Here is a 27,994-nt window from a genome sequence, read left to right on the forward strand (position 1 = left end):
TAGCATGCAAGTTTTTAGAAACAAACTCTTTATTTAGAATAAAATCATACAACTTGCAGGAAATTCCCTAAGGGCGCGATATATTACAGAGCTGTAATTGTACTAAGGAACCAAAAAAGGCATACAAACTGGGAAAAGGAAGAAAGGAATTTGGGAAGGAAACACACTTCGGTTAAGTGGAAAGACTCCACTGAACTATCACTACCACCCATCCCTGCCCGAATCCCTATAGCCTCCTTGGTAGCCCCTGCCTGCTCCTCGGTAGCCCCTGCCTGCTCCTCGGTATCCTCCTCCTCCTCGGTAGCCACCCCCGCCTCCGTAGCCTCCCCCAGGACCACCAGGGTATCCTCTTCCCACGGAGTGCCAGCTGGAGTTGCCACCATAGCCTCTGCCCCTGTGGCTGGAGCCATGCACATAATCTCCCCAGCCTCGAAGGTTACTGCCATTATTGTAGCGAGCCATCTTGGGCGGGCGGGGGCCATCCCCGAACCTGCGAAAGATGAATAACATACACTTGAAGCAATCTTACAAATAACATCTTTTAAAGATGGGAAACAGCATGATCCTCAACTAAGCCACCTCAATTTTCTGTGAACACAATATGATGGTCGAAGTGCAGCTACACTTCTGCACCATTTCCACTTCAGAAAAGTTTCCACTTCAGAAGCAAGGGATGGAAACAAGGAGCAACACAGGGGTGTAAGCCCAGTCAAATATGTGTTTTCTTTCCAGGAAAAGGTTTGCCCAAAGTAAATATGGATTATCTTTTCTTTAAGAGATAATTTGTGTTTTGGAAGAGGAGATGACAGCTTTTATTCCTGAGAGCTGTGTCCTTGTGGAAACAGGCAGTGTAATGTCTCTGCATCAGGCTTTGAGTGCAAGCATTTCACGCATGCTCAGAGCATGGGACTGAAGTCAAAGCCTGAAGACCCCATCCTCACCTCCAAGCTCCGGCTCTCACCTGGTGCTGGCAGCTGTGAGTGCCATCCCTGCCGCAGCTGGCCGGGACAGCTGCCGGATCACATTCAGCATCCTCTCATATGCAGGGTCCAGCTGCCGGATGATCCCAGGATCTTTGGTCACTTCAACCACGAGGGCCTCCATGGCAGCACGCAGAGCAGTGATGCAGGCAGCTGCCAAGTGTGGCATCTTCAGCTTGATCCTGCAGCACAAAGAGGGTGTTAGAGCTGCCATGACTTCCAGAGGAGCACCTGGGAAGAAAGAGGTTCTGAAGAGTGGCTTTTCACTGGGCCAGAAACCTACATTCTCATCTCAGAAGTTCTAATTTGCCACTGAAAGTGTGAGAAATTCAGGGGGCAAATTTGAAAAATCCCTAAAATTTGGCATTGTTAAAACATAACTATTCTTCTGGCAAAATTTGCTCTTGAAATTTAACAAAGGGCCATGAAGATGTTCTGAGGGCTGAAGTTTCTCTGCTCCAGAGACAGGCTGGGATAGCTGGGGGTGTTCAGCCTGGAGAAGGAAAGGCTCCAGTGAGGCCTTAGAGCCCGTTCCAGTGCCTGAAGAGGGCTTTCAAAAAGGAGATACAGGCAGACAGTGATAGGACAAGGGGGAGTTGCTTAAAATTGATGGAGGGCAGGGTTAGATGGGATATTGGGAAGCAATTTTTCCCTGTAAGGGTGGTGAGGGCCCTAGCATAGGTTTCCCAGGGAAGCTGTGGAAGTGTCAAAGGCCAGGGAACAGGGTTTGGAACAACCTGGTCTGGAAGGTGAGATTTAAACCTGTGGAGAGATTTAAAGTTCTTTCCAACCCAAACCATTCTGTGATTCTATCATTTTATGCTTGGATAAATTCAACACGTAACCTCTTGCATCAAAACAGCAAGATACAATACATAAAATAAATTGAAAACATGAAGCTCCAAGATTTTGAAAGGTCCAACCCTCAAACTGTTAGCAAATTAAGCTTAAGGATTCTTTGTGTCTGTTTTACTGACTAGGAGGTAAAACAAAAAAAACAAAACAAAACAACCATTCAGACGGTATTTGGTGATGGCCATAACATTTACACTGCCACAGGCATTTTTCTCCTCAAGCCGTGTTTCTGTGCCTTGAAAACATGGTTTCCTTTGCCTGTGGAGGAGCTTCAAAACACATAGTGCCTTTTACCTTTCAGTTAAAGAGGAAAAAACCAGCAGTTTTTATGGAAACTGCCTTGTCCTGTTTTCAGTTTAAGCAGATGATCTGCATGAAACAGGCTCAAATTAACCTTCCTTCCCCACAGGAAACAAAGGTGATGCCTTCCCAACACACCTGTGACACATGGCTTGCTCTGGGATCCCTGTTCTATAGACATTTGGTTTGTGATAGCTGCACTTCCCCTCAGTCGGGGGGTCAGAACTGGATGAGCTTTGAGGTCCTTTCCAACCCATACCACTCCATAATTCCATGATTCTGAGCACCAAGGAGATCCATACCAGTCATCCACCAGAATGATCTCCCCATCTGACAGGACTTTCTTGGAAGCAAAGAGAAGCAGCTGCAGTGGGCTCACCAAGGTCATCGTTTTGGCAGAGATGGCTCGTGTTCGAATCTGCAAGTGAAAGAGGAAAATTACTCTTGAAATGGAAAACAGAGCTCTACACCTTCCTCTGGGCACTGAAACAAGAGAATTTTGTTAAAAAAAAACAAACCCAAACAACACACAACAAAGCTAGGTATAACATTAGGAAATTGCAAGAGTATGTGCACATACAAAATTGAATGCCAGGCAGAGGTTTACAGGGATTCAGCACTGTCTGGTGTGAAACCTCAACAAAAAATATCTTCCATTTAAAAATATTAATTTTCCATGTCTGTAGTTATGCAGCTTTTGCAATTGCCACATCATGCTTTACCAGCCTGAAAATGACAAGGGCACATCTGAATTTTCTTCCCACCCTTCAATTACTGGGGCTGTGATAAAAAGCTTTACTGGGGTCCTACTCATGCAAGTGTGGAAGTTGCCAGATGTCCAAGCAGTCGCTGCTATGTCATGTTACACTGACCTTGAGCTTGAACTGGGAAGTTGGACAACATCAAGCCAGAGATAACAGCCCTGCCACATGGCTCCTGACCCTCAGTTTAAAGAGGAATAAAAGAGGTATCTATTGGGCAGGGAGAGAGATGCATACAAATCCTTCCTGCATCCCAGCCTCACACAGGTGCTGTCTAAGCTACTCTTAAGCCACCATCTCAGTCAGTCTCCATTTGCTATATAGTATTATTTTGGTTTAATAAAGCAAAACTGTTTGAGCTCAAAAGTCTTTTGTTGGGTTTAGGGGAATCTCACTTGAGAGAGATGGTCAAGGTGAATCAAAGGTCTGACCCTCCTGGGGTCCAGATACAAAGGGTTAAGAAGCAGCAAAGCCTCACCACAGCTCTGGACTATGGAATCCAGATTGTCAAGACAAAATCCCTGTACCCAAAGGACTTAAAATTCTGGTTATTACCAAACACAAAAGCATGGCCTTCCTTTGCTCCTTGAGCAGGAGTAGCTGAGCTCACGATGGCTGTCACTGGAGTACAGGAGAGCTCACAGGTGTTGCAATGGACATGCACAGAATGTACATCAAAATCATAGGATGGAAGAAAAGGTCATGGAGACCTTTTGGGTGATGTTTGGGAAATGCGAATTACCCTTGGGAGATGACGCACTACCTATAGGCCAGAACAGGAGCACCCCACTGCCATATTCCAAGTTCCTGTTTTCTTCCTGTATTCCTAAGAAGCAGAAGTGATAAGGGTAAAAATTCTCTGATTCCCAAATAGTATGGGAGAGCTCCTAAAACAAACTCTTAAAGAAGATAATGATTTAAGTCTTTCTATCTCTATGACCTGGCTGTTGCAGAAAAACTCACAGTAACTTTCTGTAGACCTCTACTTCTACTGAAAGTGGTTGACTGGAAGTTACTAGGAGGCTGAGTAACACCAAGACCATATAACATTTACTCTCTGGAAAGAAAACCAACCAACAAACAACAGCCCCCCCCTCCACCCCCCCAAATCTAGGTAAATATTGCAGTCAGGTTTTTTTCTTATGACTTCTTTACCAAAAAGAGCCTCTTGAACCATTTGGCAGCACATGATCAAGAATAAACCCAAAGTCTCTACCTTCTCTCCAAAAACGAAGAAAGGTGATGGATACTTGATGTCCTGGCTGCTGAAAGGGCAGTTGACAGATGATTTGTGGATGAGAGCATTGTGCCCCTCGGTGGTAAGAATCTTCCTCTTCTCCTTGTGGTAGCAGACATTGGGGTAGACCCCAAAAGCCAGCAGGGAGATTACAACATCCAGGTTATTATCAGGGCCAGTGTTGTTAAACGGCTGAATCATCAAACATTCTGTTGGCAGAGAACAGAAGAGTGGCTCAAATCCATGGGACATGTAGGAGAGCACAAGACAACTATTTAGGATCCTGGATCAATGCAGGGCTGTTTAGGATCCTGGATCAATGCCTTTTCTGACTGAATCAACTGCTAGATGTGATCTCCAATGACCTCTGCACTCAGACCATTTAAGTTCTACATTCAATTTTTAATTTCTTAATGGAGAATGAAAAGCTGAAAAATACTACTACATAGAGGTATTTTTCTCTCCCAAAACAAAAGAGAAACAAAACCAAAGAGAGAAGAGTTTGCCCAGAATGTGCTGTACCACAGTGTGTTTACTGTATTTGTTTTGGAAACAAATCTTTTGGAAATGTTAAAATGAATGTTTTTATTAGTTCATTTGTTACAAATCTTCCTCAGAGTCTCTGGCAGCTTGTTTTCAAGTCATCTTGCTCAGAATGAAAGTTATGGATAAATGCAGCAGTGATCTTAACAGCATAAGGAGGGGAAAAAAATTAAAGTAATTTAAAGAGAAAAAAAAAAAATAAAGAAAAGGAGGAGAGAGAAGCATCTGCTTAATCCAGGCAGCCATGCCACTTCACTGAGCTCCTTGGCTACATTAGACAAATTCAGAACCTGGCCAAGTTTAAGATTTTTTTTCTCTAGAAAATGGAATAATTTTGGACACTGCTGTACATCCCCCCTGCAGCGCAAACCCAGGAAATCATAGAACAAAACACTGTTCAGATCATACAGACTTCACACTACGGTCTATGGAAAGAAAGGGGAAGCACAGCACATTTTGGAGATGCAACAAGTGAAGGAGAAAGGAAGTCAGGGAGGTAACACTCTAAGGACACCTGTTTAATAGCCTTTTAATCCTGCTGCTCTAACTTCAGCCTCCAAAATCTCCGTGTTGTACCACAGCCATCACAACTTTAGAACACTAAAATTCCACCTGAACGCATCTGTAAAGGTGGGGCAGTGTTATGGCAAATCCACTATACTCCCCTTGTATTGGGTGCTCAACATAGATGATCCTGGTTATTTATTTATCATCTCAGAATGAAATACGCAATCATTAAATTACTGAATTTAATCAGAATCACCTTCTGGAAAGCCAGAACTAATAAGTATGTCTTTTAGCTGGACTTTTGCTTCCCAAGTCATTCTAAGAGTGGCCATGCTGAGTCTTTTGTGTTCACAAAATCTTTTCTCTGCTTCTTCACCACCCATTCTGAAAAACAAACAGAGGGAATTAGAAGCCTGACCAAGGAAAGGAAAAGCTTATGCTGTGTTACCATAACTTCCCATCACCTACTGTGCCAGACAACATACCTTGCATCATCCCAGGCTTGGAAGACAGAGAGCAAAGCTACATGATCTGAATACCTGGTCCCAGCAAAATTCCTATGGACATAACCCAGGCGTTTGCCTTCACTGATGAAAGGTTCAGGGAAACAGGTAGCTGCAGAGATGGTACATAGAGCATCTCCTACGCTGAAAGAAACCATAGAAGGGATTAGGCTCATTCAGAGTTAGTACTGCCAGCATCTGCTGCAGGCTGCAGATATCAGGCAAAACTAAACTAAAACAGCTAAAGACCTTAGGAATTTGGCCTTTATCTGCTAGAATTTTTCACTGAAACACTTCCCTGGAAGTGGATGTTGAATTAGCTCCATCTGCCCTCCTTTCCATCCATACACCAGCTTCTTCTGGTGAAAATGTCCCTACAGTAACCACAGGATCCTACAGATATCACAGTGACAAAGAACAGATCTTATACTAAAGCAAAATGTGGAGACTGATCTTTCTCCTTATGTCATTGTTAAATTCCGTATCTCCCCACCCCTAGCTCCCTATTATACCTAAGTGTTTCAAGTCCCACTCTTAATTCAGAAATATTCAGCCTCCACTGGTGTCTTGCTGTTAACTTAATTCTGTCACCACTTTATTGCCTACACTGTAAGTTATTTCTTCTCTGGTCCATGAAGATTCAGTCACCTCTCCTCAGCTGCAGCACTTATTGCTCATCTAGATATATTAGTTTTTCTCTCTTGCACATATCAAGAGGCTCAGGAACTCAGAGAAACAAGAACATGACCACTGAGACCACTCAACTTACTAAAAAATACAGCCCATGATCATCATCTTGCCCAGACGAGGTTCAATGGGAAGTTTGGCCAGGATTCTTCCAAGAGGTGTCAACTCATCATTGGAATCCAGGGCATCAAGCTCTGAAACAAGATCCCTTGTTATCAAAGAGAATTAGCTAACCCCAGAAATCTTTAGATAGGAAACTAAGATTTTTAATAGTTGTGTTTACAACAAACCCCAGTCAGATTTAAGTTTAATGTTGGTTACACTGTTGTTGTTGAGGTGAAAGTTTTACTTAAGCTTTACAGAATTTTTACTACCTCCTCTGCAATTAGAATAATCACAATGTAATTCACATACGTAATTTTCTATTCCTTTTTAGTCTGCTTTTGTACAAACCCCTATTACACTATTAAACCATCTATTATCTAATGAATCTAAAGTAATTTTTGCCTCAGGAAAAATCAAAGCAGCCCTGCCACAACGAGCTGTAGAATCTTCATTGCCATTGCCAAATCACACAACTCTCTTCATCAAAAAGAGAACACACAAACTCTCTCTTCCTTGAGGCTTCACCTACCTTTCCCTCATCCCATTACCTAAAAATTATCACCTGTACTCATCCTTGAAGCTACTAAAGGTTTTTTCACATTAAAAAAAAAAAAAAACCAAACAAAAACATAGCAGCTTTGTAGCCTCAGCAATTAAATGGGAAAGGAAATCAAGGATTCCTTGGCCACTATCAAATCCATTTTACCTGGTATATATTGAACCCAAAAGCCTAAGGAATACTTTGAAGAATAACATGTTTCACCTTCCTAAGAACATACTAGCAGTGTACCTGCACTGAAAAATCACCCAGGAAAGGGAGACACCCGCAGAAACAGCTATTTCGTGTCAGAACTGAAGACGTTTGACTTTTCCTCTGGCTCTACTGCACAGTATGAAAAGTACTAATAATTTTCAGAACAGAAAGTCATTAAACCTGACTACATATCCCCAGCTATATTTTTTCATTCTGGTCTCCCACCTGTATACAAGCAATGTAGGCTCAGCGCACAATTTTTCCATAAAATCAACAATCAATAGATATTTCCATTGTTAAAAATTGAAGGAAGGGCTTATTTAGTGACATTTACAAAGTGTGCTGAGATTTGAGGTCACTTTTATGATCTACATCTAAAGCACAAATTTCGAGTTCTTCCCTGCTCTATTTTCTTCATATTCTAGTTAGCTCCTTGAAGAGAGTGGGGAGACAATCCACACCTCAGTTTCTTCAGTTTTCATGCAGATTTAATTAACTGGAGATTTAAGTTCTTGACAAAATCTGAGATATTGGGTCAGCAAACTGTACAAAGTGGTAATTATTTAATAAACTACCAACCTCTGTTTTTCAGTACTTTTATGGCAGCTTTCTGAATGCCTCAAGCACTGCACTGAGTCTATGTCAAACACAGCAGTGCCGCAGCTGAAAAACAGGAAGCTGAAAGCTAACATAAGTTACTGGTAAAACAACAAAATAAGTCTCAAGTTTGAAGGCTCAAGTTTCTAAAAGAAATGACACTCCACTGGGAATTCAAGTATTTCTTTAGCTGCATAAACCACTAACACATGATGACTCCAGGTTGCTCTGTCAGCCAGAATATGCTGCTCCACCAATCCCTCCAGAGATGGTACAGCCGTTTCTCAGAGATCACATACATGGAAAACCACTTGGAGCCAGTTCCACTAGCCCAGGATTACTACCTAGCCCCATCGGCACATGAGGATACCTCTCAGCATGCGTTCCGCTTCAATCACTGCGTCCAGTGGGGGCGGCTCAATGGCTTTGGCCAAAAACTGCCTGATCCCTCCCAGCCGCAGCAGTTTGATGCTCAAAGCAATTTCATGAAGTGGTGTTCGAAACATTTCAGGCGTCATGTGAGTCTGAAGTCTGGAATGAGAACAAAGTCCCATTTCTCTGAACACAGGCTTTGATCACCATGAGGAGTGAAATCAGCAGAAATCACTGCCCTCCTCTGTCTCCAAGCCCACCCATTGGCTCTCTCTGTGCTCCTGGAATTTGGGCTCTTCTATCACAAAATTCTGTACTTCTCCATTCTCCTTTGGGGTAAATTTACATTGGGAATGCAGAGGTAATAGTCCTCACATCTCCACTGCCTGCTGTGAGTTCTAGCATGAACTGACCACAGAGAGCCTGCAGGGCTGGAGCACAATTACCAGCATGGGTATGTCCAGCCCCAGATTTGCCCTTCACAAAGGATAAGAATAATTCCTTCTCTGATAAGGAAGCTCTTATACTCCTGAGAGACAACCTGCTTTCAGCCTGCCCTATGAAAAAACATTTTTCTAGTGCAGCTAGAAAAGGTTTCAAAACACCTTGAACAGACACCCTGATTCAGCTGGCACCCGATTTAGATGATTTCTGTAAAAAAATCTATCTGTACAAGTCCACAAACATTCTTTCCTAAGCACCAAGGATCTTGCATATTTTGGGTTTATATTCTCTAAATGAAGTAATCTTAAAACCGTGATTACTTCAGTAGCCTAAAATCAGTTCACTGTCAAAAACTGTTAATTAAAATCATTGCACTGTACTCAACAACAGATCTAAATAAATTCAAGGAGAGTTTCTGATCAACTGAGGCTTTCAAGAGTTTACAAGAAGTTGAACATCAAAACACAGCTATGCTGTTACAGCCAGAGAAAGGGGCACAGAAACCTTCAGCAGAGAGATCAGAGTGTAACTAACAGCTGTATTGCCTTCTCCAACCAGCAAAGAGATTTCCATGACTCTAGTAATGGAAAAACAGCCTGGCAGAGAGGTGAAAAATTTAAGCAACAGGTGCTAGAGCACCATGAAGGGGCTTCCTGGCAATGGAATGACAATGGAGAGAAAAATAACTTCTGCCGTCCCTTTTTTTTTACCACTTTCATGTCAAAATGGCCTGTTACATGGCAATGCCAGGTGCCCCCAGTGTTTGAAGGCAGACTAGGGCCTTGTCCTCATTACAAAGCTCTTTTCCTTTCCTCAATTCCCAAGCAGCATTGCTCTCCTCTTGAGAGGTTTGGTAGGTTGCAGTGACACTCTTAATTCTAAAATCATGAACTATTTATCCACTTCATACTATGGTTAAAAGCGTAACATGTGTACATTTTTTTTTAAAGCCAAAGAACTGAGGTATATCAGTGTGAGCCAACATCATCCATCTCTTCTCTGTGGCTTCTGCAGTGATTTCCCCAGTTTGACCTAAAGCAGCACTCAACAGTTCTGGGAGAATTCCCTGAAGGCATTTTATTTCTGGAGACCACAGCCTCACCTCTCAAAGCGAGCTCTGCTGCACAAATGGAAACAGAACCCGGCTCGCACACGCCCAGCTCTCCCTTTCCGCTGCTCCAAATTGGTTTTTGATGCCCAGACTGTAGCATAGTTTGTCATATTGTTGTGAGCAGTGAACAGCTTCACTTTTTGCCTGTTACAGGAAAAACACCACTAAAGATCAAACGTCTTTCATCTTAAGCCCTGCCAAATCAGTTCCTATTTTATGGCTTGCAGACACACTGCTTTTAAGAAGCCAACCACCCCCAAGCTTTGGTTAGTCAGGCATCAGTCTCAAAACTAAAGCATCACATGCTTTCTAAAGCAGTGCCCCAAACTATTGCACAGAATAATGTTCTCACAAATGTCCAAAAAGCTTAGAATTCTCATCAGTTCATGAGCTCTCCATGTGTAGTTTTCTCAGAGAGCATGCACAGCAAGGCAGGAACCATAACAGACTACAAGAATCTTCCTCTTTATCATCAGCTAGACACTGATTTGTAAAACTCCTTTGGCAGATGACGTCTATCAAACTGGTGTGGAGACCCAGTGACACCTCACATGAATACTGCCAGCGTGACCAACCCAATCCCCTGAGATGCCAGCATGCTGTGTCACTGTGCTGACCAGCTAAAGACAATGCTAATCTGTCCTGAGGGAGTTAGAGTCCACAAGCTCAGCTCAGGGAGTATGGGAACACAAGGCACTTCTGTGCACCCGCAAAAACCTCTTTTGCATTCCCAAGGGTAGGATTTATGAAACAAAAAGCTGCCTCATGAACTCACTTGCAAGAGTCAATAACAAAGACCACATCATTGATGGTAATGCTGGTCTCAGCAATACTGGTAGATAAAATAACCTATAAAAACCAGGAAATGCAAAGTGACATTATTTGGTCTGAAAAAGCTGATAATGCCCAGCAAGATAAACTACAGAATTTATTTTAAAAGCCAGCAATATGTTCCCCAAAAGCCCAAGAGAACTGCATACAGAGAAGGCTCCATACTTTGGTCACCCCTGGAGGCACAGGATCAAACACTCGACGCTGCTCCTCTAGAGGAATCTGGGAATGCAAAGGTAAAATCCTGTACTGTTGGCCTCCTACAACAGGAATACAAGAAGGTTGGTAACTACTACTATGTGAATCTCATTTCTTCTTTCCACAACATAAAAATTTCTGGACATTCACTCTCACAACAAATTAGCTCCCTAAGCCACTCATCCAACTCCCATATTCACACAGGCAGTAGTTTCCTTGGGAAAAGATTAAATATAACAAAACAGCTGCTGGTACCAAAGCGCGGGTTCATTTCTAGATGCTTCTGCATTGTATAGATTAAATTCCAGCCAGGCAAGAAAACCAGGACAGCTCCTGGGACATTCAGAGTCCTGATATAAATCAGCAGAGCCTCAATGAGTTCAAAAGAGGTTTCTCTCTCGTTCAGCTGAGCCATGGAGTGCTTTGTTTCTGGGCCATATTCATCACTGCAAATAAGGTTGCAGTTGGTCTACAAAAGAAAAATACAAGAAAGGAAATAATATAAATTAATTTACTCAAACTACAGAGATTGGCTGGCCAGGCAAATAAGAAAATGAGGTGTGTGGGTAGATGCCTTTCAAGGAAAAATGGCCATATAAAAAAAATTTAATTAAGTGACCCAAACAAAAGCTTCAAACCTTCAAATTAAAAGTTGAATAAAACTGATATTTTCTTGACAATGTATGTAAGCATTGACAATATCAGCTGCAAGAGAAGAAGGGAGAGAATATAAATTTTCACCCTAAAAAGGTACCACCAAGCTCATATTTCTCTATTTCTTCTTCCAAGGTTATCAATCTTCACATTCAAAAGCACTGCAGTTTTAGCTTTTCAGAGAAGTAGGTTGACAAAACATGAAAACCTTAGTTTAAATGAAAAAAAAAATTCTTCAGTTTACAAGGACAAGAAAAGATTCAGTTTGACCGCTGAAGTTAACAGCAATCTCAGATATTAAAAATAGGAAAGCTGCTAGAGATGTTTCACTTCAACAATGTCAAATGAATTACACTCAAGCTGGAGTACTAAAAATGGCACTTGTTCAATTTTTCATATTAAAATTTAAACATACATTGTCATCTTCACCACTTTCTTCATCTTTCTCTTTCTTTCTCTTTTCCTTTGGTGGAGGGACAAACTGAGTCATTTGAATACAATCTTCCAGAAAATAATCTGCAAGGACAGACAGATGATAAGGACTTACTGCTGGAAGCCTGTGCAAGGGAACATAATTCTTTACACCATTTCTCAAGAGTCTCCTGAAAGAAATCAAGATGTTTCAGAGTATGAATCCAAGATTGATAAAAACTCAAGCAGTTTCTGGAAGCACAAGGATTTACCTTGGACAGGAAAGGTTCTCCCATAGACCTCGATGATGGGACAGTTGAAGAAGTATTCACAAAACATACTGGTATCAATAGTGGCAGACATGAGGACAACCCTGATTTCAGGATATGCCTGAATGACATCTCTCAGCACCACCAAAAGGAAGTCAGTCTACACAGAAAGAGAATAAGAGCATCATTAACTTCGTATCTGTAAAAAACAGTATCTTCCCAAGAAACCAGAAGGAATTACACATTTACTGAGCAAGAGAAGTAACAAGTAGAACATAAGTATTCTAAAACCAGAAACAGTTGTCAGTGCTTTATTTTCAAACTACTGGCATGCCTAGGATAAGTGATTTTTAGGATATCCAGTGTAAATAATGATTTTTCTTTTCTACAGAAATAGCTTGCTTCCGTCCTAACAATACATTACAACCCCAGGTATTTTTAAACTTGGCTTACATATAAAGTAGCCATAATTCATAGAATAAACAGGAATTAATCAGTGCAGGTGTGTGTGGTGTTTGTAGTTCTGTTTAAATATGACACTTTTTAGTTCTGTCATGCAGATAGTTAGGGACATACTTAGCTCAATCTCACTCACAATTTCCAAACTTGTATTTTACATCATTAACATACATTTAATAGACAAGGAAATGCATCAGAAAAAATGTGTGTTGAAATTTTATTCAAATGAATCCCCAAATTCTGTCCAAACAAGCTCAAATAACATGTCAGAACTTCACAGTCTCTCTCACTCTTGGTATGACAAAGCTGAAAACTATACAGAATAATCAAGGGAATGCCATTTCAAATTATATACAATACCTCTACTAATTCTATAATCAACTTGTATTTTACTTCATGTAAACCCTGAATTTCAATGTATCACTATCAAGACTACAGGTTCTGTGAATATCACCAGTAATATAACAGTGTTAGTAGAAACAGCACTCCAAAATAACAGTGTCATTCACCGTGCTCCCCTACTTGGACAAGATGTGTTTGTACTGTGGTGTTCCATTTTCCAGAAAGGACCAAGATACAGGGGATCCTAAAGGGAAAATAGTCAGAGGGCAACAAGGAAGCACAGGTCCTGGCTCTGCTACTTAGATAAGGAATAAAGAGTTCTAAAAACCTTATCAAAGAAGGAAAACTCACACATCTGACACTCAGTAAGACAGTTTCCTCTCACATGTTGGCTACTACACACAAACACATACAGAAGTTAAACAGAACATAAGCATATAGAGATTAGGACTGTCATCAGCTAACTCACGTTAATGTCTCTCTCATGGATCTCATCAACAATAACATGACTAATGCCACGGATACCAGTCTCCACCTTTCTCAGAAGAACACCTAAACCAGAGAATGTAGGTAAATGTTCATGTAACAATTCAACCATCCCCCTTCCAGCCCCAAGTTTAAAAACCAGGAAGTGTGCAGGCTGCATAGCTCCTTTTCCAACCCCATCTCTAATTGCCATGCTTTCCTTTGTACAAGTGACAGCAAGGCCATGAAACATTACCACAAGAGATGCATTTCTGTCTTTCCCACCCCAATGCTGCTTTGCCTTCTGTCTTTTAAAGACAATCAATATACAGTAATTTTATCTCTTCATGGGATTATTTCTGTGTGCTATCAGACCTGTATTATCAGATTTCTGAACAAAAATCTTAAATCTTAATTTTGCTTTGCACAATGGCCTGTCAGCTAACCTTTATCCAATAAAACCTTTTCAATCTTCTAAGCAGATTTTATAAACATTTTAACCTAACCATATTTCTGCTTTTGCTGCTAACTCAGAGTTCAGACCCATGATAAGCTACAAACATAAGGAAGCAATACAGACCTACAGTGCAGAACATGATGCTGGCATGTGGCCGAGGGAGCACAGACTCAAACCGTACACTGTACCCACAGCTCTGCCCAGGCTCTTCCCCCCTCTCATAGGACACACGCTCTGCTACGGAAATTGCGCTAATCCTCCGGGGCTGAGGAGTGGAAAAGTTTTCCCGAACTTAATGATGAGGTTTTGTAAGTTTATCACAATACCACTGAAAGCGATAAAGGAAATTACAAATGCTACAGGTGTCCTGTCCTAAGATTTCTTTACAAAGCAATCATTAAACATTAATATTGTAACAGCACAGGGTTTTTTTCACAAAGGAAGGCTATAAGGATATATGGCAACAACCAGCTGCCATTTCCTAAATCATTTTCCCTTGGTCTGCTGAGAGTTTTCACCTGGGCAAGGTTCAAGCCAGGTTATCCAAACTGTAAACCATTAAAGAGTAACTTTCTAAATGAAAATACACATGATGCTGCAGTTTCTCCTATTTATATTGCTGAGGAGGTAACTTTATAAACCATGTCCTGCAATGATAATAACATTCCTCAACACATCCCTCAATCCTTCAGGGCCAGGTTGTATGAGCTTGTAGCAACCTCACCTAGTGGGTGTCATTGCTGACCATGGAAGGGTATTCAAATGAGATAAGCTTTAAGGTCCCTTCCAACCCCAACCATTCCACGGTTCTGTGATTTTATCCTAACCAACAGGTGATTTCTCACATCCATCACAGAACTCCAATGGCCACACATTCCTCACCTGTGTCACCACTATGTTGCACTCAGCAGCTCGGTTGGTTCTGATGTATTCATCCAGGATATACTGGGGCACTTGAGTAGTCTTGCCACAACCGGTGGCACCACGGATGACAACAACAGAATTGTGATGGATTGCATCCAGAATCTCACTTTCAAAATTCTTCAGAGGTAAGGCCTCTCTCACTTCTTGGATCTGGAAAAATTAGCCCAGGACATTTCCAAAACCTCCAAAAATCAGCCTGTCCTGCTCCACATCTGTACTTTGCCTCACTTTTCTACACTTTTCCTTACCCAAAGGAAAAACTGCCAAAGAACAGGTCATAGTTTGTATTTTTTCCTGGCACAGCACAACTCACCCCACATCCACCCCAGTGGAACATCCAGCACTTCTGAAAACATGGTGTGCGTTTGTGCTGAAATCCAGCCTTACACTTTGTGTTATGTTCAACCCCTTCTGGAAAATGAAGAGCAAGGATGACAGGTCACAGGAAACACACTTACCCTCTGTAATTCCTGATCCTGCTCCAGATGGTACATGAAATCACTTTTCAGATCCCTGCTTATTTGCTCCGGAGTAAGCTGGAAGTGCAAGATATTATTTGGAAGCTTTTTGACCCCTCTTCTTATCTACATCATAACTTCAGTATCAGATCAGTCACACCAACATCGTGATCCCAAATATCCATAGAGGATCGCTTCCTGTATAACTCCCTGAAATCAGTTATGCCTCTGAGCTGTTTTATTTCATTCATTCCAGCGTAAAACATTCATCTCCAAAGAAGCATCTCAGAAAGACAGAGAACACTGAAAAAGAACGATTGTGTAAATTTAAACACTTGGACTGCTTGAGAAACAGTCTATTCAGCAAGAAGCCAAGAAGGTGATGATTACACAGATGTTTTTAGTATAAGTAATGACCTAATGTAAACACAAACCCACCCTTAAAACAGTAGTTGAAAAGGCAAAAGTTTGAAGAAAATTCATCAGACAAATCCCGGTTTTCAACTGCAAAATGGATCTGAAGAAATGCAAAAATTTGTTACCAAAGTGCTAGCTGTTTTTACTGCAAGTAAGTCAGCTGTTCCAGTCAAAACTAGCACAGGTAAATCCTGAAGAGATTTGAAGCAAGCTCAGTTTGCAATGTCCATACTGGTTATGTGTTTTATGCAGCAACAGAATTTACATTACTTCCCTATATTTTAAACTCAATATATAACAATCAATACAAAATTACTGTCATTTATGAAAAAAACTCCAGTAGAAAAATAATGAAATCATTATTTTGGCTATAAGCAATCTGGATGTTGTAGGAAAATCAAGTTCCTGCCCCAAAAGTCTTTTCTGACCTGGTTATACCAGTCAGACTAAATTACCTTCTGAACTTGGCAAACCAGTAATTCTTTCCCTTCTCCTTCATTATATCATGCCACACTGTTGCTTTTCATTTGTTCTGTGCTGAATGGGACTAGAAATGACAAAAAGTAAGAAAGTTGGTTGCTTGTATAGTGGCACTGGCTTGGAGTAGTTTCTCCTCCCAGAAAGAGTCTGAGCATGGAAGTATGTGAAAGAGAAGCCAGAGAATTATAAATGATATGCCCATGAACTTACCTTTCTATTAATTTTGATTACTTTGTACGGGCTGCACAGTAACAGGGAAAAGGTGAAACAAAGAAGAAAATTGGGACACTCAAGACACTGCTGCTCAAGACCTGATAAGTCATGAAGTAAACACAAAGAACTCTCTGCTTCCAGGTCAAGAAGGGAAGAAAATTTATCAGTGGACTGTCTTCACCTTTGAAATGCCTCATACTTTACATCCTGGTAGGGGAAAAGCATTTAGAAGTTCTGGAAGCATGGGGAAATCAAGCAACAGATCCATTTTTTAAGCTGTCTTACATTTGCCAGCGGACCCTCATCAATATTGCAGCCTGTCCAAGGGTTCCAGTTGGAATGAGGTGGCGACCAGGGAACAACTCCCATATGATTTTGTCTTTGTGATGGTTCGAAATGGGCCAACTTTCCAACATTGATCAGAACTGGATTACTGGGATCTTCAGGCTATAAATCCAAAAGCAGAGTGGGAAAAGACAGATAAATGATTAAACGAGCAGGTGTGATGTTCTGTACTGAGTATCGAACCACACACTCACCAAAGGCACAATCTGCAGAGACAGTTCCCGTATAGTCTTTTGCAGATGATTCTCTAAGTCAGAAGACAGCAACACCTCATAGGGTTCCAACTAGGAAATATTTAAGAACTACATGTCATTATACACAAAAAGACAGACATTGGAAGCCAAAACTGTGGGCTTTTAGAGGTGAACCATCAAACACCTCCTTGTGAAACAAGGCTAGAGAATATCATCAGTTCAGAATTCACATTCTTGAAATAAAAGAATAATAAAATAAAATAAAAGTCAGTTTTGCTGACTTTTCACTGAATAAGGATTTGTAGGCTATTTTTAAATATCTAAGTTCAATTTCAGAGGAACACGTTCCCAAACTTGCAACTAAATACCTAAATAACATATATTCCTTAGTATGTATATACATATATTTGAATTGCCAGAAAATGCTCACGTGACAGATAATTAATCCAAACAGCTGAGCCTAAACAGAAATATTCAAGCTTGTAGAAAAATTATACTGAAAACAGCATTTGTTACAAATCCTATTTAATTTAATAGAATGTAAAATTAGTTACTACTCCAATCACATACACATGAAGTTGTACTTCTGATCCAAATCACTCACCAGAACAGAACAGAAACAGCTGCTAAAGAATAAAAATGATTAATAACTTGTAAGATGTTAAATACGGAGAGCAAACTCTTAACTCACTCCTCTTTATGAGACTGCTTCTGTCACAGAGTCAGTCAAGAGAATTCCTGTCCCTCCTGTCAAACTCACCGATTCTCCTTTCTTCTTCATCTGCCCAGAGTAAGGCTCAATGACACCAAGATGGTAGAGCTGTCTGACCAAGGAAAGGGCACAGGACTGTGCTGCCAGCTTTTTGTTTGATCCGTGCTCGCAACTGAAAATCCCTGTAGCACACAAAGGTAAGAGCTGTAGCAGTGGAAAAGTCAAGCAGCTTCCATAGAAGACACTACTCTGAACTGGGCTCTCTGACTGTACACTCAGACCAGGTTTCATAGACAGTCTCAAATCTTGATAAATCCAGAATTCCAACATAAAATCCAACCAGGTCCCTCCATTGCCCAGCTCACACTGGCTGTGTGATGTCACTTTACTGTTAAGTCCTTTGAAGTTTTTCTGCATTCAGTTCCTAAGGAAGCATGATTATCCAATACCACCCACCAACATCATACAAATGATCCTTTACCTCTGGAAGTGCCACCAACACATAACTATAATAAACTTTGTACCCACAAATGTTCCTTTATACCAACACCTATCTCTTGCTAAGTTAAAAAATAAATAGGAGCACTTACTTCTGCCCAGCTGCTTCACATAAATGTCAATTTCTGCATTAAAGCTCCTGCAAGAGAAAGAAAGAACACAAAGGTACAATTACCAATAGCTGACACTGCAAAAATATTTAGTCTTTCCAATATTTCTAGGCAAAGATCTCTGTCCTCAGTCTAAACCCCTCAATTCACCAAGGTAAAGTATTACTGCTTTTAGTCCCTTTAATTCCAAACTAGTAGCTAACAGACCTGTCATCAACAGAACCCGTACATTTGATTAGGAGAGTTCTGAATATGCCCCTGTTCAGCACTGATATTTAAAGCCATATTATTAGGAAATATGCTCTAAGCTGTCCAATTTTAAGACAACAATTATAAAGCAAGTGGGAGGTTAATGTAAAATGAACATGCATCCCAATGTACCATTAACTGTATCTCACATTAGTATTGGTATAACACTAACATAACCCAATAACAGCCTGTGATAAATGACTAGATGCAACATTTAATACAGTTACTCTGCTTTTTGCCACACATTTGGTCAGTTCAGAGCATAAACAAAACCAAACCAGGTCATTTAGGCAAAAACATGGAACTTATCTGAACAGGAGACAGAATATTTGGATTTGCATGAATTTCAATTCCCTTATTGCCATATTCTGGAAACAGCAAAACTTGAGTAACAGAGTTACTTAAGGGTAACTCTGGCAGCAAACCCAACAGTTTGATTAGTAGACATGTAACCAGTTCAGTTAAAGATTAACTGGCATATTTATCACAGAATCATAGCATCATGGAATGGTTTGGGTTGGAAGGGATCTTAAAGATCATTTCATTCCAATCCCCTGCCATAAGCAGGGACACCTTCCACTATCTCAACTTGCTCCAAGCCCTCTCCAACCTGGCATTGGACACTTCCAGCTCAGCTGCTCTGGACAACCTATGCCAGGGCCTCACCACCCTCACAGGGAAGAATTCAGGCTTTAAAAAAAAATCTTCAGCAGAGAATACAAATCATTCTCCATGTGTTCAAGAATCCCAAGCCTAAGCCTGTATTTAGCACATGAAATATTAAAACTGAATTCTTGTAAGACAGCATTTAAACTGGCAAATGTGACTCAAGGCGCATGACTAGAATTTATTGGACTGAGGTCCCCTTTGGAAACTAGGCCTTGGCATTTGCACAGGTGGAGGCTGTACCTTGCACCTGCATCCTTTATTCTTTGTTGAAAACAAACAATATAATAGGTTAAGTGAGTTATTTAAATTGCAGCTTAGACCTCCTTCCTGCACTATCAGCAAACTGACCTTCAGGCACAGTGGCTTCAGGGGTCAAAGGCCACTGGCTCTCAGGGACACAACAGCCACCTAAGACACCGATGACAGTATGTTTCTCAGCCAGGCCTACAAGTCAGCATTCAATCTCATTCTCCTCCACCTGAGGGGAGAACAGCAACACCAGAATCAGTTTGCAGCAGAATCCCACATGATTCCCTAGTCCAGCCTCAGCAGCCCATGTGTGAGCAGGCATAGGTCTGTGGTGTTGGTCTTCAGCAATAGCAGAAGGCAGTGCAGGAATTCCAACAGAGAAAAGCCACATTCCATCCCTTAATATGAGTTCATGCTTTGTATTTTAGGAGAGCCATTTTTATATTATAAAAACTTATACTCCCCTGACACAGTTGAAGTTTTGAAATTCAAATTTTCAAGAATTTCTGAGAACTATTACTAAGTTCTCAGACCATGAGTATGATTTACTGACCACAAACCTCTGAGAGCATAGCTGACATATCTGTTATAATCTATATCTGTGATCATTAACTTAAAAAAAAACCCAAAACAGATTGGCAAGATGCACGACAACTGATATTTCTTTAAAAAACCCAACAACGTAACCTATGTTCTCAAAACTCCAAAAAGATCCCTGTAACACACACTAAAGAATTAAATCCAACAGTCTCCCAACAGTCTCTCAATGAGACCAACAACACATTAACGTTGTTTCATGACTGTTTGATCTGTTGCAGCAGGCAGTGAACAGCCCCTTCTGCCATTCCATCCAGGGCAATCCACACACACTTCCCTGAATAAAAAGTATATAGGAAACTCTGAAATGCACTCCAGAAGAACAATAACCAGCTGAGAAACATATTGTCATCTGTATAAATACATTCTGCTCAAGACTAGATAAATTTAAATACATGGGGTTTAATGCTGCAGAAGATGTAACAAAAAATGAGCTATACAAATAATCCCTAAGCCACAAGATCGAAGAAATATTCAGAAGCTATGCCTGAAACAAGCATAATTTAAATTCCTAGTACTGTACAAAGTAACTTTTTATGTCACTCACTTAAGTGAAGGAAATGGCCTTGCCTGAGAAACATAAATTGAGATGAAGTGACTTGAAGACAGGTTTTAAATAAAAATTTACAACTTTCTGCACCAATACACATCTTTTAGATGTTCCAAATGAATGGAAGACTCAATAACAGAGGAATACCGTAAGTCCTGCAAGTGAGACTGTCTTTAAAGGCTGTAATAATAAGATTCTCTAGTCTTTCTAAAAATGTAACTCTCATAGAACACAAGTTTATATAATGCAAAAAAAGCCCAACCCCAAACTCATTCAGGAGAATCCAACAGCAGCAGTATGCCATTGCTTCCAGCCACAAAACATCATTATATTTTACCAGAAATAATACAGTGTCCTAATGTCTAGATGATTTCTAAATACTATTCCTAAAAGTGACAAAATAATAAAAACTATCAATTCTTTATGCACAATCTGGTACAAACTACCTTCATTTGGGAGAAGCACATGCAAATTCTCTGGTGGAATGGCTGAAAGTCAAAAAAGAGTAATATCCAGCTTGTCTTAACTGAAACTTTAGACTCTAAGAACTCCTTTGAGAAGACTCTGCCATACTGCTTTTTCAAAAGAAGATTCCATTGCCAAGAAAGTTAATTAGAATAAATATATATAATAGAATACTAAGAAAAATATAAATAAAATGTCCTTAAAGTACATTGTTACCTAAGCAAATTTAAGATTTACTTAAAACACACAAAGGCAACAACAGTCACAGAACAATTATGACAAGCAATTGAGCTCTCTTCACAGAAACTGACACCACAGCAGCTGACTAGAGGACAGAAAACAGTTTAAAAGGTGCATATCCAGAATTTCTCAGAAATGTCTTCAATTGCTCAGATCTCTACACTGACGCTCCTCACTCCCATATCAATACTCAGGGATGTTGTTGGTCCTGGCAATGAACCCTATGGCTCTATGGAGCATGGCAAGTAAATGAGAGCAACCACTGTCACCAAAAATATTTTGAACCCTTCATACAAAGACGGTGACTAAAACTACCAAACCTGTTGTGATCAGGCCCCATTTCAATGTATTTATATTCTTCCTGGATCTTCTCCTTTTGGAAAAACTGGTTCAGACGTGCCTTGGCATTTTCCAAGGTCCAACCCCCATGAAGATCTACATTTAAGTCCACTTCTGACTCTGAGGTCTAATATGGAGGAGAAAAGAGCATCACTTACAAGTTTAAAGATTAAGTAATTCACCTGTATGCTATAAAATAACTAAGACATCACAGAAAATGCTAAAAAGTCCTCAGTAATTCTTTATTTTTGGAGTAAAATGTCTATACAAAGTCCTGGATGTTCAGACTATCCAGAGTGATTTATCTGTACTTAGCTTAAACAAATTACTTTTAATAAAAAAAGTCAGCAAATCTGCAGGTTTAAACCTGCAGCTTAAACTAACAGTAAAATATCAAAAGAAAACTACAAGCTTGATTATAAATGCAAATAAAACATTAAAAGGGATGTAATATACCTATTTAAGACCTAAAGGAGAATTCCTCTGCATGACTTACCTCATGCGCTTCTTGCTCCTCTTTCCTGGAATAATAATCTTGCAAGTCTGCACCCTGATCCCACTGAGCTCCACAACTGCCACAGTTTCCAGGTGCTGCACCTGGTCCATTGCCTACCACACAGAAAAAAAATTAAAAAATTTAAATAACTCCCCAAACCATTTTCTTAGCAATGGAGAGGCATTGCTTGCCCATCTTGATAGGCCATGACCAGTCCCTCAGATCTCATGCAGTTATCCACACTTCTGCTTCAAAACTATGACTTCAGTGTCTTGTCTGCAGAGTGATGCAATTTGGGGGAAAAATCACTGCCAAAATACATTCAAATACACAGAAATTACAGTTTTCAGTCTTACCTACTTCACTTTTTAAAAGCAAATGTGGAGGAAGAGGTCCCCCCACAGCTGAACTGGAACCAATGACATCTCTAGCTGCTTCCTGTCCTCCAGTGGGGATATCACCTGCTGCTGGCTAGGGAAGGGAATGAAGGAAAACCTCAGCACATCAGTGCAGAATAAGTAATTTTACTATTTAGCTAGAAACTGTTCAGGAAGTTTGCTCAGGTAACATTATGCAACAGTTAATCCCCAATAAATATACAATAGTTACTACCCAGTAGCAAGCCAAATAGTAACACAACTGTCAATTTTAACACTCAGCTGCCATGAAACTAACTGGCACAGCAAAACGAAAATACCAGCGTGTTCCCATTGGGTTTCACCTAGGTTGATGAGGCAGGGAGGCTGCTTCCACTGAGAAAACTCATATATCCTCAATGGAGCACTAGAAGAAGATTCTTTCCGCTCAACTTCATGCTTTATTTATTTTTCTAAACTTCCTGTAATGAGAGAGTTACCCTCCTCTTCCTCAGCCTTTAAGTGAACACTGCTGAGTGTTCACAAAACATCATAAAAAGCAGCAATCCTGTTACACACCTAAAGCAATTATGATTTAAAAATGCCAGATTTTCAATGTCTAGTTTGATATATCTGTGATAACTGTTTTTGGGTTTGTTTTTGTTGTTTTTTTTAAAGCACACAGGATTATCTATATTATATATATTAGAACATGGGTATAAAATTTCACAGTGTCAGGTGTGAATACTCAGCAGTTGTAAAGCCAGGCTGCACCTCAGGGACTCTGAATTCCTTCCAGCCTCTTCAGTTTTGCAGCCCAATAGACAGCTGTATTTCCCAGATTAACCTACAACACTTGGACTTGATAATCTCAAAAGTCTTTTCCAACCTAAATGATTCTATGATTCCACTGATGTTCTGTATGTGCCCCAGCCTTCCAGCAGTGCAAGAAGTCCCTCACATTCATCACTGCACAGGGGCACCAGACTGAACTCCATGGATGAAACACAACCGAGAGCGTGGCAGCACAATGATAGAGTAGTCTTTGGTAAGGAGAAAGAGCAGCTTACTCCAAAAGCAGGAATTTCATCCTTCTTCATTTCATTCACCCGCACTAAGTAGTTGATGAAGTCTCGGGCAGCATTGCTCTGCGCATCCTTCTTGTTGGTAGAGTTGCCCATGCCAACATAGTTGAAGCCTTCCACTCGAACCTGCAAGGAAAAGCACACATCTCTGGCACATGCAGCTGAAGGGGGCTTGGAGGCCAACAACACTGATTGGAACACGAAATTCTGGCTGCTGATAAGTACAGGAAAGATAACATTACTAAGTATTGTTACATATCATTATATACAGCTATATATTTCTGTAGGTTTCGAAAAGCAAACCGCCACATTCTGAGAACTTCTCAGAGCACAAGGGTTTCCCAAAACCTTATGGAAGAAGAAAAATCAATGTAGGAAGGGACTCTGGCAACACACAGCAGCAAACTCTGCACAAGATCACTTTCCTCAACCTAAATCCCAAACTCTTGGACAACAAGGACAGGAGTGACCTTGTGTCCACTCAGCCATAGCTCCATGTTATTCCAGCTACACAGATGTGATTTACTTCTGATTTTTTTTTTGTATTTTTAACTTTAGAACAGCAATTCTATGCCCTGGACAATGGTACCTCCAACCACATAGTAACCATACAGGATTTACAGCCATTCTACTGGGCTGCAAAAATCAGAAAGAGATGTTTCAGTGAGTCTGATCCTTTCACCTGTTAAGCTTCCATGGATAATTAGGAGGCATCAACATATCAAAACCAGTACAGTACTTATATATTGTATAATACAACATATGTATGTATAGTGTGACTTTTTACAAAAAGCATGGAGTGACAGAACAAGAACAGCTTCACATTGACAGATGGCAGGGTTAGATAGGACTTTAGGAAGAAACTGTTCCCTGTGAATTTAGTGAGGTCCTGGCATAGGTTGCCCAGAGAAGCTCTGGCTGCCCCATCCCTGAAAGTGTTCAAGGCCAGGTTGGATGGGGCTTGGAGCAACCTGGGATAGTGGAAGGTATCTGTCCATGGCAGGAGGTGGGACTGGATGAGCTTTAAGGTCCCTTCCAACTCAAACCATTCCATGATTGTGTGAATATATCTATTCATACAACCATTCCATACTTAACCAGTTATAATACCTTGAAAATTACTTTAATGCCACCGTGTTTCTTAGTTTTCTTATTGACACAGAAGATAAACAGGGAAGGAAAGGGTAAAATGACAAATTTAAGGTGTTTAGTGCAAATCCATGGCATTACTCATGAACCGATGTGTTCTACACATGGCCTCACACTTGGTGCCAGCTACCTGTGAGAATCAATCTGAATTCACAGCTCCCACATCCCCAATATCTAGAGGCAGGAGTAAAGTACTGTTACAGGAGTGCAGAGTAGCAACCATTCCAACAAGAATTCTTTAATACATGTCATCTCAAGTTCAAGACCAGACCAAAGCTCTTGGCAAAGGTGACATACAGTACCCCATACCAACTATTTTTACTGCAAGAAGGATCACACACACTGAACACACATACCACCCTTAAATACACCAATCCATCTTCCCTGCAAGAACATCACTCGGGCTTCTTCCCTCCTTTCACTCATTTCACGCCATGCACACCTAGCCAGGATACTGGCTCAAAGTGGCCCAGCCCTCCCTGAACCCTCGGCTTCCAGTAACTCCCAGCCAGGTCGGGCAGGGGCCAGACCCCGGACAGGATTCCAGACTCCCGGTGCTATCCCCAGGTTCCTTCTGACAGAACCTAGACCCCGGATGCACCCGCAGCAGGGTCCCAGGTTCCTTCTGACAGAGCCGCCAGACCTGCTCCAAGACCCCCAGCACTGATTCCACGTACCCTGAGGCAGAGCCCCGGGTGCGGCCCGGCAGGGTCCTCGTCAGTACCCCAAGACCCCTGACAAAGCCCAGACCCCGTCATGAACCTCAGATGCTTGGCAGGGCCCCATTCCCGTTGACAGGGTCCTCAGGCGCTCGGCAGAGTCCAGGTCGCTCCTGGAGGCGAACCCAGACTCACGGTATGGTCCAAGTTCCCTCTGGTAAGAGCCCAGGCTCCCGTCGCGGCCTCGAACCCCGCAGCACAACCCCTAGACGCCCGGCAGGGCCCCGGACACACTCAAAGCCCTCAGATCCCCGACAGAGTCCGGGCAACACGCCCAGAGCCCAGAGGGCCCAAGTCTCCCTCTGTGTCCCCAAACCCGTGGCACAGCCCTAAGTCCCCCGCAGCTCTCAGGCCCCCACAGGGCGGCACGCACCTCGCACAGGAAGGTCTGCCGGCCGCGGCCGCCGGTGGCGCGGATCTCGTAGGCCGGCATCACCCTCCTCCTGCCGCACCAGGCGTACAGGTAATTCTTCACTTCCGCCATGATCGGGAAGCGGGCACTGGGACACGGCCGCCTGCTCCAGTCGGCGCCGGGCACGCAGCAGCATCACACGGAAGCGCCTGCGCGCGGCCAGAAGGCTGCCGGGAGGGACCCAGGAGGTGCCGGGAGCGTTCCCTCCGCCCTCCAGCGCCCTTTGACCGGGCTCTCGTCTCAACCGTCATCTTCTTGGTTTCTTGCTGAATAGACTGTTTCTCAAGCAGTCCAAGTGTTTAAATTTACACAATCGTTCTTTTTCAGTGTTCTCTGTCTTTCTGAGATGCTTCTTTGGAGATGAATGTTTTACGCTGGAATGAATGAAATAAAACAGCTCAGAGGCATAACTGATTTCAGGGAGTTATACAGGAAGCGATCCTCTATGGATATTTGGGATCACGATGTTGGTGTGACTGATCTGATACTGAAGTTATGATGTAGATAAGAAGAGGGGTCAAAAAGCTTCCAAATAATATCTTGCACTTCCAGCTTACTCCGGAGCAAATAAGCAGGGATCTGAAAAGTGATTTCATGTACCATCTGGAGCAGGATCAGGAATTACAGAGGGTAAGTGTGTTTCCTGTGACCTGTCATCCTTGCTCTTCATTTTCCAGAAGGGGTTGAACATAACACAAAGTGTAAGGCTGGATTTCAGCACAAACGCACACCATGTTTTCAGAAGTGCTGGATGTTCCACTGGGGTGGATGTGGGGTGAGTTGTGCTGTGCCAGGAAAAAATACAAACTATGACCTGTTCTTTGGCAGTTTTTCCTTTGGGTAAGGAAAAGTGTAGAAAAGTGAGGCAAAGTACAGATGTGGAGCAGGACAGGCTGATTTTTGGAGGTTTTGGAAATGTCCTGGGCTAATTTTTCCAGATCCAAGAAGTGAGAGAGGCCTTACCTCTGAAGAATTTTGAAAGTGAGATTCTGGATGCAATCCATCACAATTCTGTTGTTGTCATCCGTGGTGCCACCGGTTGTGGCAAAACCAAAGTGCTCCAGTACATTCCTGATCTCTCTTCCCTCCTTCCAGCCCCTCTGCAATCATTCTTCTCATGAGGAGCAGTTAGGGCACGGGACACCTCGTGTGTCAGGCACAGGGACCATCAGCCAGCATTCAAAAAAATGCACCTTTCAATCTGACAGCAGGTGACTTGCACAGTTGAGACCCCACCTGCAGAACTGCCTCCAGCTCTGTGGCTCCCAACATCAGGACATGGAGCTGCTGGAGTGAATCACCCCAAACCTGGCCAAGAGACTCTTCCAAGACAAAGTCCAAGAAGTGGGTATTTGCTTTATTCAGTGGGCCGGGATCACTCCTCCTAACAGTGCACACCCAGGCACACAGCAAATTAAAATATATGGTTATACTTTATGCACATTGTTTTCCTTAGAAAAGGTGTGGTTATGCAAAATATTTCTTAGCAGGCATCATTATCAGTAGCAGTGCATCCTAGTGGTTGCACTGAGAAAGGCTCCGCGTTTTCCTTGGTGGTTCTTTGATGAAGGCTTGATGTCTTCCTCACCATTCATTTTTTCACCTTCCTCCTCTAGGCATGTGTTGTCTCTTGGCAGCTGTTTCAGTTATTTCCTCACTAGTTTTAGCAAACTTTGTCCTTCATTTTATGCAAGTTTTGTTCCCTATTGCCAAGTTTCATCCTGTGTTTTTAGCTTGTGGCTTGATATTTGCTAGCTTCTATATAGGTTATGATATATCTTATTCTTGCCCAAGTATGCCTAGGCCCAATGCTTTTAACCCTTTCAGGAGCAAGTCCAGAGAAGGCCTTGAGGAGTCCCTCAAGGAGGCTAGAGTCTCTCTGCTTTGGAGACAAGGCTGGGAGAGCTGGAGGTATTCAGCTTGGAGAAAAGAAGGCTCATGTGAGACCTTAGAACCCCTTCCAGTGCCTAAAGCAGCTCCAAGAGAGCTGGAGAGGGACTTGTGACAAGGCCTGAAGTGATAGGACAAGGGGGAATGGCTTCCCACTGCCAGAGGGTAGAGTCACGTGGGATATTAGGAAGTTCTTCCTTGTAAGGATGGTAAGGCCCTGGCACAAGTTGTCTGCCCCATCCCTGAAGTGTCCAAGACCAGGTTGGACAGGGCTTGGAGCAACCTGGGATAGTGCAAGCTGTCCCTGCCCATGGCAGGGGATGGAATGGGATGATT

At 41.9% G+C, this 27,994-nt stretch overlaps 1 protein-coding gene across 4 annotated transcripts; it reads right to left on the bottom strand.

Annotated features, from left to right (window-relative positions):
• On the bottom strand, nucleotides 1–27,967 carry DHX9 (DExH-box helicase 9). Of its 4 annotated transcripts, XM_015635657.3 has the most exons (27): nucleotides 25,730–27,967; nucleotides 23,474–23,614; nucleotides 22,404–22,518; nucleotides 22,048–22,160; nucleotides 21,533–21,678; nucleotides 18,176–18,222; nucleotides 17,634–17,767; nucleotides 16,874–16,963; nucleotides 16,620–16,781; nucleotides 15,225–15,302; nucleotides 14,725–14,916; nucleotides 13,966–14,107; nucleotides 13,390–13,472; nucleotides 12,123–12,279; nucleotides 11,855–11,955; nucleotides 11,041–11,254; nucleotides 10,753–10,847; nucleotides 10,532–10,605; nucleotides 9,748–9,900; nucleotides 8,200–8,360; nucleotides 6,456–6,567; nucleotides 5,669–5,830; nucleotides 5,440–5,567; nucleotides 4,113–4,342; nucleotides 2,438–2,553; nucleotides 962–1,162; nucleotides 1–490 (listed from the first exon to the last, which is right to left on the bottom strand). In XM_015635657.3, the coding sequence occupies exons 1-27, from the start codon at nucleotides 25,838–25,840 to the stop codon at nucleotides 202–204; spliced, it is 3,747 nt and encodes a 1,248-aa protein (XP_015491143.1). In that variant the 5' UTR covers nucleotides 25,841–27,967; the 3' UTR covers nucleotides 1–201. The 4 variants fall into 4 exon arrangements, with proteins under 4 accessions (XP_015491143.1, XP_033372375.1, XP_033372376.1 ...); XM_015635659.3 differs by lacking the exon at nucleotides 1–490 and having other exon boundaries at nucleotides 966–1,211; XM_033516484.1 differs by lacking the exons at nucleotides 13,390–13,472; nucleotides 13,966–14,107.
• Between the last annotated feature and the right edge of the window lie 27 nt (nucleotides 27,968–27,994).

Source organism: Parus major, chromosome 8 (genome assembly GCF_001522545.3).
Source record: "Parus major isolate Abel chromosome 8, Parus_major1.1, whole genome shotgun sequence".
NCBI lineage: Eukaryota > Metazoa > Chordata > Aves > Passeriformes > Paridae > Parus > Parus major.